This window comes from Haliaeetus leucocephalus, unplaced genomic scaffold, assembly GCF_000737465.1.
Source record: "Haliaeetus leucocephalus isolate CR32 unplaced genomic scaffold, Haliaeetus_leucocephalus-4.0 Scaffold339, whole genome shotgun sequence".
Lineage (NCBI taxonomy): Eukaryota > Metazoa > Chordata > Aves > Accipitriformes > Accipitridae > Haliaeetus > Haliaeetus leucocephalus.
This window is the reverse complement of record NW_010972775.1, coordinates 9,369,628-9,382,872: the sequence shown is the minus strand read 5'-3', so window position 1 is coordinate 9,382,872 and position 13,245 is coordinate 9,369,628. Positions and strand designations below refer to the sequence as shown.

The window sequence follows — 13,245 nt, the reverse complement described above, 5'->3', positions numbered from 1 at the left end:
AATAAGAGGTCAAAATACTTTGGAACAAAATATCTTCTAGTGTAAAGCGGTGTAATAAACTCAAGACAAAAGCCACACAACTCTGTTTCCTCATAAAATGGGTCTTTCATGATTTTATGTATTCATGGTGAACTGCTAGTGTATTTGTATGGCTCTCGCTGGACCACTGTAGTATAAACAACTGGTTTACCACTCAGAGGTTCTGTGCAGTACTTTCTGCCCTTTAGCTGCATGACCTGCTTTGGTCTGCTTCTGTGCCCTGAGAACTGCTCATGTTAATGTCAGTCCCACACCTGCTGTAAGGACAGCCTTTTTTTAAATAAAATAAAAAAAAAAAAACCACCACATAGACAAATAGTTCTCCTTTTAAATATGATATGAAAGATACAGTGTCTGTCACTAAAATATCAGCTTTTGCTAGTAGCTAACAGTGAAGATGGCAACTGAAAGATTAAAGCTTTTCTTTTACATAGAATAGGAAGCAGCTGGGATCTATGAAAAAGTTGTGGGAAAATATTCACTTGGTAACACCAAAAAATATCTAAGTAGGACTGTTTTTCTAAGATGACATGAAGCATAAGGCCAAAACTAAAATTTTGAATCAAAAGTATGCATTTTTCTACCTTTTATATTCTTTACTGTTTTACCCATGCTTCAGGGTGAAAGTCTTCAGTGAATTGGATTCAACCAGCATAAACCAATATAGCTTCACAGACAGCTTCAGTATTTTCCAGTGTAATAAGGGAATTAAGGAAAACCTGTAGGTGCTAAACAAACAGCCAACTGTTTCAGGTTTTTCATAAGCCATCTGATTTATGTAAAGTTGAGGAGTTATCTGCAAGATAGATGGATGTTTCTTGATTTAAAATGTCTTGTGAGGGAATTTGTGCAACATGCTACTAATTACTTAGGCCCCTGACGTTAGACTAAGGGAAGTTTTTATTTGAAGATTGGATGGTTCATATAATCGTACAAAACACAAAATACAGTAAGTGCATACCAGGGGAATTATTTTGTGGAAATATTTGCCTTTCTGCTGTGCAGCTGCAAGCATAATTTCTAGCAGCAGGTGAACTGATGTGATGTGATTGATTGCAGGTTCCCTCAAGAGCTGAACATGGGAAAAATCAGTGCTGAAATCATGTGGACCCTGTTTGCCCAGGACATGAAATATGCTCTGGAAGGTAATTAGAACAAACTATTAATTACACTAGAGAGTTTGCCAAGACTGATTTCCACTGTAAGTGACACCTGGCATCAGATTTCTGTGGGTTGTAAGAGCTTTCTGGCATACTTGTATAAGATGTTTCATAGGTTAGTGAAAAAGAAGTGTTGTAAAGGAAGAGCATTCATTGCACTGTGACTATATGAAGTTATCTGTGGAAGGAAACAAAAGAACTTATTACCTAAATCTGACAAAATCATCCATGTCCAAAGAACCACAAATATGCTTGCTGGAGAGCATTATAGGCATTCCGTTTTTTCTTACTAGCTGAAATTTGCTAGCTTGCCCATAAGAAACATTTACAGAATGAAGTTATGGAGAAAACACACACAGATAATTAAACCTTTTTGTGCTCAAAAGGCAGGTTGTATTCATTCTGGTTCCAACAAAGTCAAATGCAGTTTCGTTTTATTCTTTAAGATAGTACTGTGTTTAACCATAGGTAGAATATACTACTTTTCTCTATAGCAGATAATCTCCAACTAATGGTTTCAAACCCACTCATTGAAATATGGTTATTGCAGAAAACCAAGTAAAAATACCTGCATGAAACTTTTTAAAAAATACTGAAGAGAAGGAATTAAGGAAAAAGTATTAATTAATGATAGCAATATTGCCAGCACACATACTTAGATCAATATTAAAATCATGAGTCTTGAAAATAAGTTCATCAAACTCTCCCTAACTCGTATTTATTTTTGCAGAATAAAAAACGACGGCATTAGCTGAACTTCACTAATTTTCTTTACGTATTAAACAGATTTCAGGTATAAATGTGAGAGAAATGCAAGAGAATTTTAGTTTCCATTGGACATCAAGAGTATAGCTAAGATGAATTGGAAACTAAGTGGATCAGATAACTAGTTTTTTGCATTGTAAGATATGTAATAAAATGCATTCTGTTGGTCTTGTATACAATCTTTACAGAGTTTCTCTCTAGAAAGGAAAAAAAATTTTAAAAAAAGTAAAAAAAAATATATCAGAAACCAATTTTAAAGCAGTCAGCACAGTTTATAATCTCATGGTCAACCCCAACTTGATGTGAAAGGAATTATAATACAGAGCACTGTTTTTTAAAAACAAAATACAATTTTTCTCATCCTTTTATAAAAAACTGTTATTCAGAGAAAGAAAGGATTTATAATGCTAGCCTTTTTTTTTTAACTTCCACAGTAGCAGAAATAGCTAATTGTGATTTTTAGGTAAGCAAAATTCACATTGTCTTCAGTCAAGCCTGCTACTAACTACAGAGCAAGTCTGCCAGTGGTGAAAATAAGTATGAGGTTGGATTTAAACAATGCAATTCAACAGGCATAAAGGGTAAAAGAAAAAAATACTTGAAGATTAATTTCTATATTATTTGCTCCAGAATGTCTAATGTGATAGTATCAGTGTAGTGGTACTTTGATCATACTGTAGATTTTTATGATGAAAAAGAAAAAGAGAAAAAAGATGAGTGACTAGAATGGCTATTAATGGAAGAATTATTTTGTTCATCTGCTGTTGTGTTACTTTATTTTGTTAATTATATTATTTGAATGTGGAATTTGCACACTAAGCACAACAGAAGAAAAAGGCAGGAAGAAAGGAAGGAAGGAAGTACAGGAGCAGTGATTATATGTAGAATGACAACAGAAGACATGAGAAAGCAAATCTAAGATGAGGGTATGAGAAGAGATGTTCAAACTAATATTTGAAGGTGATGTTCTATAGTCATGTCAGAGTGAATCAAAAATGCAAGTTTGAGAAAGCTAATGTCAGGCAGGAGATCACCCTTTGAGAGTGATCAGTGAAGTCAAAGAGCTGAGAAGCATGAAGACCAAATGAAAGCCACTATTTTGGATTAGGACATATTCCTGGTTACATCAGTGAGAACAACCTTATGTTTGGAGAGGCTGTAAAACAGGAACAGGTATCAGAAGATAGCACAGATTAATAAGAAATTCTGATAACCATTATATTGTCATGCTTTCATAACTTTGAATCTATAGTTACACTCTGCACACAGCCATCCCTAAGCATCCCAGTGCTTGTAGTCTTTTAGCCATTGAACTATCAACATTCTGTACTGCAACAAGATAATTCACAAAATTCACTCTATTTGCTAAGTAGAGCATACTGATGGCTCAAAAGACAGCTTCAGATCAAGCCATGGTTTGTTTCTTGTTTGTAAAGAATAGAACAGGAAGCTCTTGAGGAAGAGTTAATTATACAATAGATGAAGTGTGGACAGTTGGGCTGGATCAAAACTTTAAAACAAATACTAATGTTACTATCCTAATTCTGCACAGAGAGATATAGAGGACTCATCAGGAGACACTTGACTTTCTACATCTATTCCAAACCAGTCCCTGGTTTTGGTCTCATCTCTGTGTTGCTGTGGATACTGTCTTTCTGAGGAGAGTAAATGCCATTTTTGTCATTAGAAATTCTAAGTCATTCCCAGAATCAGTCGCAAAATACTTCCTGTATATAAATAATAATTAAAGGAAATTGAAATTAATTATAAATTATTATAAATATACAAAATTTCATCTTCTATGGTTTCATTCCTAAACAGGAACCTCAATAAATCTAGTCACAAAATATAGATCAGCATGCTGTTTCTCTCTCCAGCTTTGCTGATTTTTAAATCATTAATTCTTTCCATGGGTATTGTACAAACTGAGTTTGATTCTTCAATGGCAATAAAACTTTTTGTTTCAAATTCTACAAGATTAGGAGCAAGCCCCTAAATACGGTCACAGTTGATCCTCGTGGTTTTAATGGGGTTCATTAAAATGCATTGCATTCTGCTGTGCCAGTCTCGCCTTCCAAGTTATTAACGTAGGCTACCATCTGTTCATATGTAGTGTCCAGGGCTGTGATTGCAATCTTTGCCTGATTCAATTTAGTATTAACCTCCTGAAGCAGCATCTTTTGTGTTACAAAGTTGATTCCTTTCTGCATCCAGTCAAGAAGCAATGAAACAGTTCACTGTTTGCAAAAGGATTGCTGATCTGATAAAAGATTAAATTAGCTTATCTAAGATCCTGTGTCTGGTTTTTCCCACCTTACATGTTCCTGAATTTATCCAGCCACTCCCATCAGCTTAAATTCAGGAAATGAGTATGTCATAACTCCATTCTCTAACAGAAGACCAATACTGGAACATCCAGTTCACATTCCTTTTTCCCGAGAGTAGATCAGAATGGCTGTTTAGGCCAAGTCCTCTCACTGTACAGCTGAATGCCTCCTGTATCTGCTCAGGGGATATATGGAGCTGCTGCTGGGGAGAATTGCTGCTCTTCAGCAGTGCTGCCTACCTCCTTTGTAATAGGAGCCATTAGGCACTGTGAGCCAGGCACCAGCACTCATTACACGCCTCTGCCTCATCTTCTCCCTTGATTCTTGCCCAGAACAGTCTAGCTAGGAGGCTGCTGTTATGACATGGAGAAGATAGAGGGAACAGCAGTTTCCATAGCAGTGGCCTTTTGCTAGAGAAGAGTACAGCAGCTGCATGTCTCTATGAATACTAAGGCAGTGTACTTGCATGTGACAGGGTAGATGGCTGCTGTTGGGGGAAACATCTCGCTTTTGGGGTGAGGGAGGAAAGGACATCCCAAAGCACAGTTCAAGTCTCCACCGCTGCTGAGATCAGGGCTACACGGTGCCAAGCTGACATGCCTTGCAAACAAAACTGTACTAAAATCTGGTATTGAGTTCATAATTTCATTCTAGATTTTCTTCCATTTTATGTTTAGCCTTTGCAGAGTATTAAAAGTTTTATGCAAACTTTAACAAATTAAGTCCTCACCAGTTCTAATTTTTTTTCTGATCTAAAGAGCTTGGGATTCCTTTCATGTATATATTTTGCATGGAGAAGGTATCACATGTTTCTTTCAAGAACTGACTTCGTTAGATTTGGCCCTTTTTTTTTTTTTTTTTTTTTAATTCTTTACAGGTTATTCATGAAGCAAGAGTGATTTGTGTGGTACATTATACGTTGTTGTTTGGCATTTAGTTTACATGAGCACATCTGAGCTTATAGGATGTTAAAATTTTTGTACTGTCTGGTCCTCAAATTATTCTGTATATGGTACAAACAAATAAGAACAGAGACAGAATTTCACTAGCAGTGCAAGTGATTTGTTACTTCATATGGTAAGAAATCCTTTCCTTTCCAAATATGAAGATGCGAAGGTTAGAAGATGATGAGAGAGTAATGAGCTGAAATTAGACATGTAATTACAAAAGTATCTTTTTTATTCTACATCCTCAGAAATGTCTTTTTCAGCTCTTTCTATCTCTCACTTTTGAATAGGTCAGATCAAATGTCCAAAGCTATCCAGTCTGTTAGAAAGAGAACATTCTAATTGCTGTTATTATGATAATCTAATTCTGGTAGTGGCCAGAAGTCAAGACCAGGATCAGGCCAGCAATGAATTAGCTGCTGTGTAAATATAGCAATAGACAGTCTTAATCCTGCAAAGCTAAGATTCTGAAGTGTCAGGCCTTATAAAAACAGGAGAACAAGAAAGTCATTACTCCATTTTATGCATTTAATATAAGTTTGCTTTTTAAATTTGCTGTTGTCTTCAGTGCCTAAGCAGACATCATCTTCCTGTTTCTCTGACAGATTCCTCTTTCATGACAGAAACTGATAAAGTGATTTGAAAGAGAAGAGGCAGTTGATGCTGAGCACAGACACAGCATAGAAAAAAAAAAAAACAAAAAGGCTAATGCTGCCCAGAGAAAGGTCACACCATTCAGTGGCACATTTCAAGTCTATTTTTACTCCAGCTTTACAATTTACAAAGTTGCCCTTAAGACAGAATATAGCCTTGGCTTAGAGGGAGACTACAGAGCAGATTTGGGAAGGTGGGGCTGAGATTATGGAAGGGAAAATCCACCAAAATGCAGTGTTTCATTGGTATCAAAATATGAAACCTTTTTATTTTAGTGAATCTCATTCTGCATTTCAACACATTTCAACAGATCTATTCCATCCTCATTTTTCCAGAGACCTGAGGAATAGAGAGTCATATGTAGTCTCATGGGGGATTCAGAGAGACTGTAAAGGCAAAGACAAGGAGATTACAGTTGGAGTGAATAATAAACTTTCCTTTGGCAGATAATCAATAAGATTGAATGTGACACGGTTGGAGGAAGAGAGGAGTTAGAAATGTTCTTTGGTCAGAATAACAGACAATGATGTTGATAACAGCAGCTACACACTCTATGTACTGGAGGGCTGAGCTTTGTGAGTATGAGAATCTAGTTGAGTACCTATCACATGCAACACAGAGATCCCCAGGCTTGCCTAAAAAGCACTGTAGCCATACCAAATGGCACTATTTTGCTGAAGTTAATTAGGCCCACTAATTAAGACAGATAAAGTGAACAGAACTGTTCCCAGGAGCTAAGTTAATATTTCTTCGTGGCATCCTATTGTGCTGTATCAATGTATCATCTTACTTGGAACTACCTCAGAGATCTCTAGTATGGTACAACCCTGCTCTTGGGCACTTGCCCACTATATCATCTGGTCATTCCCTAAGCCATTTTCTTTGCATTTACATACTGAACCATAATCAGAACAGTAAGAAATACTAAGTGTTAATACTGCAGTACAAGTCTACGGTAATCTTAATAAGTTAAAGCTTCTTTGTGTCTGAGTGTAGGTGTATTCATGGTGCCAGATGTTACTAGAAAAAATGTAGTGCATCACTGAATGCCTGACTTCATTATTTAGTCTTAAAGTTGTCACTCAATATTAGCAGTGTATATTGCCCCATATATTTAATAATGAAAGGTCTGGCCTTATTTAATCTTCTTTTAACCACTGAGTATTAATCTTGTTCTGAAACATTGTTATTAGCTCTTACCCAGGCAGTCACTGATTGTAAAACATCTGTGTATAAACTTTTCCTGAACGTTGCCTAATTGTGAGCAAGACAATTTTGCTAGTCAACATGTACTAGTACTACCATGCTAGATAGGATGTTAGACTGTAAATGATGCTTTAAATGAACTCTACATTGATTAATAATTATGGGTTATTTATAGCTCACATGGCCCTGTCCTTTCTGCAAAACAATGAGTTGAGTCTGCAAGTAAGGGAGAAGTGTTCTGTTCAGCTGAAGGGGCTATATATATCCTATGGGAGCAGGAAGAGAACTGTCTTATAGCAAGGGGCAGTCAAGATTTCCTCTGTAGTTTATTAGGTATTTCAGCCCAGAAGAATAATTTGCCTATTTTTCTTGTCCTTGATTACTGTTCTTCACCAGTAAGATCATACAACTTCATTGCAACTCACAGTTTTTACAAAAACTAGAGTTATGTCTTTTGTCTGAAGCAATTTTGTGGCTGGGGAAAAAAAAAAAAAAAAGAAGAAATCAAGCAAAATTGTGACTTTGTCCCCACAGAAAGTAACTTAAAGGACCTGCATTGTTTAGTGCAGTTCTGCATCTGCTGGTTGGAGAAAAGGTTCGTCCTTTTCCTCTTACAGAATATTCCCCTAATGCAGTCATGTAGTCCAGCAGCTAGGGCTTGAATTTCCCATCCTATTTCTTGAGGGCTTTCTTCCCCTTGTCTCTGTCAGAGTGGATCTGCATAATGTTCACACAGTAAGACTGGAACCTAGCTACTGCATCTCTTCATGAATTCTGTGAGCTAATCACCCCATGAATCCACTTATATTTTGGACTTCTTTCCTTTCAGAAACAGTAACCAATGACAGCTTTCTTAAAATATTTTTCTTTATCAAGTAGAATAAAACATTTGAGTAAAAGAAAATTTAAAATAACAAGCAACCTGCATGCTATTTTTAATCCTGCCTACTCTTAAATTTCACACTAAGACACTTCATAAAAGATTTCCTCATACAGCAAACAACTGTTCTTCTCCCAGCCTCTCTCTTATTAAGTTGAAGACTCGGTCTTTTACTTTCAGGACTTTTTCACATATGGAGATTCACTGGTGTCTTTTTTCTCCTGTAGATACACAGGCAAATTTCCCCTTATGGGCAAGTGCATTAGTTCTAAGCTAAACAGTTGATACTGGTTCCAGCACTCCCAGGAGAATAGGATAAATCCATTAAAAGTGCTTCTTTCCACATTATCTTTTAATAAGCCTTAAGTGCAATTTGCTGCGTAACAATTAGAGAACACCTCTGTGGTTTTGCCTTTGCTTCTGCTTTACAGGCAGAGCCAGATACAATACAGGTAATTATTAAAGTGCAGCCTCACATTTATCTTGCTGCCTGATTCTTCCTGTTTTGTACTTCATTGTACTAATTGCTTATAAAATGCTACCATGCCTATTTGGCAATGTTTTATGCTCACTTTGCCCTCTTGTGATGAGCCAAAATGCAGAGAATCAAGTCTAAATGTTTCCTTCATGGAAAGATATATTTTTAAAAAATGAAACTATAAGTAAATGAAAGTAAGCTGTCAAAAATTATATTGAAGATCCAAAGCTGAGTATTCAGCAGCTAAGACCCAATACAGTTAAGGCTGTCTTTATTACCTTTATTCTCTTTTTCCTCACAGATTCAAGCATTATAATATAGCAATTAATTATGTGATAACATTTCCCAAGAAGCAGTGGTTTCCAAGAAGCATGTATATTGTCTCTTTAATTTGCGATTTTTATACATATTGGAGATTTATGAAAGCCTAATCAATGTAAATTGGATTTCTATACCAGCATTACTTTTCCTCTTTTATTACTTTCTGATTATGTGATTACTTTGAATAAATGTTGAAACTTCGGTATGGAGTATTTGAAATTTCCACCATATTATTCAGAAACAGGGCTTTAATCATCATTATATGTCTCATATCAGATAGGATGGACAATTTCTTCTGTTCCATTGATAGCTTGCATTTCCTTAGGCTTTCTATGGTCAATTCATGTACATAGCAAGAATTCCACTAACAGTAAAAAAGCACAATACAGATTATTTCAGTCCTTGGAAGCAATTGCTTATTTCCTCCTGTAATCACTAGTAGTTGTGTATATCCAAAGACAGAATTTTGTCTCTGAGTGTTTGTTCTTTGAATATTATTGATCTGCTTAGTTTTCATGGTACATAAATTTCACTCTGATGTGATATTGAAGGGTAAAAGTTATACTGAAGTTGATCTTATTAAATTATTTGCTGTACTGGCATTTTTGTTTGTCTTAGCTGCAGGCAGGACAGAGCAAGTTTATGCTTAATCAAGCTGCATATCTTGCATCTTGAGTTGCCCTATTTGTGATATACCCATCCACTTTTCTGGAACTTTTTTGGAAGTATTTGGCTGTGAAGTAGTAATTAATTGATGGGACTAATAGGCTAAATTTTCAATAAGGAGTAAAAAAAGCAACTAAGTAATGTTAAGAAGATATCAAAGTTAATTTGCCTAAAGTAATTTGAAATGTTTAGGCAATATAACACAGTAGGTAAAAAAATGGCAAATGCAATGTTTTGTAGTAGAAAATAAGGTTGTTTGCAGCAGATTCACACGTCCCTCATGATATTACATGTTGTGTCCCTTAGGTAGTATGTAACACTGGTATTTGATGCCCTTGAAGTTCCCATAAGCAGTTTACCTCTCCCAGAAAGCAACATACTGATTTGGCTTTTCAGATGCAATGCAAGTGGCCCTGAACTCACTTGAACCTGCTGTGAAATGTGAAGCAAAACAGAGCACTCTGAGCAAATGGTCTCTCCCTTTGAGAGCTCCTGCTTGAATATAAAGGGCAATGTTATATCAGCTTTTAAAGTGCGCTGCATTAAGTCAAGGATTCATTAGCCCACTTTCACTGCAGGCAAGAAGACGAAAAAGAGCAGGAAATCCATACTTTTCTCACAATTCAGAATGAAACAGTCTGCCTTCCTCCCCTGGTCTCTGTTCAGTGAGGAAGTATGACTCTGTGGTTAAGAAATCTTTGAACAAGATCTACACTGCCTTTCATAATTTACGTGTGTTCCCTTAGTAAATTCTTTTGGTCTCCCTATACCTCAGTTTCCCATTTGTAAAATGTAATAGCACAGCTTAATCACCTCATAGAGATGTTCAAGGTGTAATCCATTATGTTTGTGAAGTGTTCAAATATATTTGGGTGAAAATTTCCAAGTAAATGCAGAGAAAAGATTGAATATGTAGAAGTCTAATGAAAGACACAATATATTTTCAAAAGAATTAGAGGGGTTTTTTAGTTGTAAATCTGTTGTAAGTGCAATCCAAAAAAGGAGGTAACGACAGAAGTTTTTCGGGTTTTGGTTTATTATATTTATCTTGACACAAAGAGCCCTTTTAGAAAGGCCAGTAGTATTTCACATTATCAAAATCAATGTAAATTATACATAATTATCAATTAGTTGTGTCCTGCTCTGCATTTCAGTTAATAACCAGTGACTGCCACTGCCTTTAGCAAAGTACAAGGACCCTGGGATGAGATGTCTAGTAGAATGTAACGTTTCCTTCTAAATCAGTTATGAACTTTATTTGAGTTTACATTTTTCTTCATTTGTGGCCTGATCCAATGTTACATTCAATCAGAGTCTTCCAGTTCATTTCAGTGGTACAGGGATTAACTCTAGAGCACTATAAGCATAATACCCATATTAAAAGAGGCAATGGCATAGAAACCAACTCCTGTACTGTAGGGAAATTGCATTGGGATCAAGTACCCAAAACATTAACTTCTACTTTTATCCAAAACTTGGGTGCATCATACTGGTGTAATGTTTCCACAGTATTCAGAGGGAGGAATACTACTTCATACTCATCAATATCGTTCCTCATATGACTTCCTTAAGAGCTCTTCCACTAACCATACTCAGTTTGTGCCATGCATATACTTCCCAATTATACGACTGAAAGTTTGGAAATAGTAGGTTTTCTGAAACAGCAGTTCTGAAAGAAATAGGTAAAATATGCAGCTGGTAGTCTCTAGAACAATTGCTAAGTAATTATTGCAAGGAATTATGTCACAATGGCTGAAACTAGCATCTGAGTTTTGATGGGAAATCTTGCAGTTAATCCAAACACAATTCCCTTATGCTTAGTCTTCATCGTTTCCATTTTAATAAACTGTAGTGCAATAGCATGTATGTAACAAACCAACTGACTGTGATATAATTAATTCGCTACACATAAATATTCTTTGTAGTAGTTATTAATCTCTGAAACATTATCTGTAAAGCCTGGAAACTGGACAAGCTTTTTTTTGTTAGTTATTCATATGTATTTATGTATATCTAGTAATTTTTTTCATTTTTTTACAGGCAAATTTCCTTCTTGCAGTTCTTGTTCATAAGGATTTTAAATATTCTTTAAAACCACCTCATTAGAATCCTTCAAGCAGTTTAACTGTATGTTGTTACAAAAAATAGTGGCTAGGAAACTGCTGTAGAAAAAAAATTTGCTCTTAGCTTTTGTACCTAAATAAGGGAAAATTAGAGTTGAACAAAATATCAGATTGATTACCTGAATATTTTAAAAGTTCATCTTTTATAAAGGTTGTTAGATTACCCTTTTTTAGCAACTAATACATCTTAAAAATCACATGGATACTCAGAGTGATGTTATTACCTCAAGGTTAAAAAGGAAAAAGGATTCTGTAGTGAATGAGATTCTATTCCAGTTTGTTAAATGGCATTATTTCTTTAGTGCCATGTAGATGTTCCTGCTTAATAAGGCATCTTTATTGACTTTATTGACAAAATACTATGACACTACAAACATCAGACAAAAAAAAAAAATAGTTGTATTGCATTTTCTTTTTGTTTGCTGACTTAAGAAAATCTTGTCAGCTTTCTTTAGGACTTCCTGGAAAAATGATCAAGAAATCAAACATGATTCCAAAATATGCTGTTTGGTCATAGTCCTGTGAGGAAAGTATCTTGGATTATAGTTCTTCCTACAATGTGCCTTTATAAATTTTTGTGTAAAAGAACAATTGCCTGCAATTAGATTATTTGCTAGATACAGTGTCACCAGGTCCATGGCTGATTTCATCACACACCAAACACATTTGTGTATATTAATGCATTCCACATAACAGTCTTTAAAAAAAAAAAACAACAAAAAACAAAAAACAAAAACAACAATTCTTCTTTCTTGGTTACACAAAGAGCACCTGGACGGAAGATATTTTTTTTTCCTCAGTGTTGTTGCTTACTGGAAGTCTTCTTAAATATGTTCCTAGAATTGTAATTTGTACAACTGAGATGGAACGACACTTTATACAGTTTTCATCATAGTTGCAGCTACAATGTCTATTACTGCAAACCTGTGGAAAGTATATGTGCAGTAGAGCAGTATCCCTAAGGAGATATTAAAAAAAAACCCACAGTGTAATCAATACTGTAAAAAAGATACTCTTAATGGAACTGCGATAGATAAGAGCAGCTAAAGTGCCCCATACGCACAGATTACAGTTTACAGAAATCTTACCAGTATTTTTTTCATTGATACATGATACAGTATTATAGAATAATGTGCCGTTATCACTAATGGGAACTACAAATGTCCTTGTTATGAAACCCAGTAGACTAATACATGCTTATAAAAATACACTGCACTACAAGGAACATTTCATAAAAGTAGCAGCACAAAAAAAAAAAAGGGTTAATAATATTAGGTTTACTATACTGGAGATTCAGTTTATCTAGAATCAGTTATGAGAAAGGTCTAGTATTTCTGTTATAATCTCTGCTGAGCACATTTACAGAGCATGCAATTGGCAGGTTTAGTTCAAGACTGACTCAGTATTATAATTTTGCAAAGCAAGAACAGACTTATTTAGAAAGAGTTGTATTGTGCAGCTACTACATCTGTCTTCCAGAAAGTCCAAAATTGGTATATCTGTATAGGAAAACATGGTGCCAGCTTTCCTTCCAGGAAAAAAGACACAGCTTTCCAAACTGCATACATATATCCTGTGTTGTCTCACATCTGCATTAACTTGTGCAAGTTTTTTGGAAATTAAGAAAGCAATCCGTGGGTCCTAATCTAAATTCAGAATGTCTACAGTGATGTTCCTAT

General features: G+C 35.4%; 1 protein-coding gene across 1 annotated transcript in view; it reads left to right on the top strand.

The window, feature by feature from the left end:
• The window catches only part of UNC13C (unc-13 homolog C (C. elegans)), a 191,721-nt gene that overhangs the window by 127,336 nt on the left and 51,140 nt on the right, over positions 1 to 13,245 (top strand). The window contains exon 18 of the mRNA XM_010571811.1: positions 1,099 to 1,184. Coding sequence (XP_010570113.1) covers positions 1,099 to 1,184 — 86 coding nt within the window. The remainder of the gene's footprint in view (positions 1 to 1,098; positions 1,185 to 13,245) is intronic.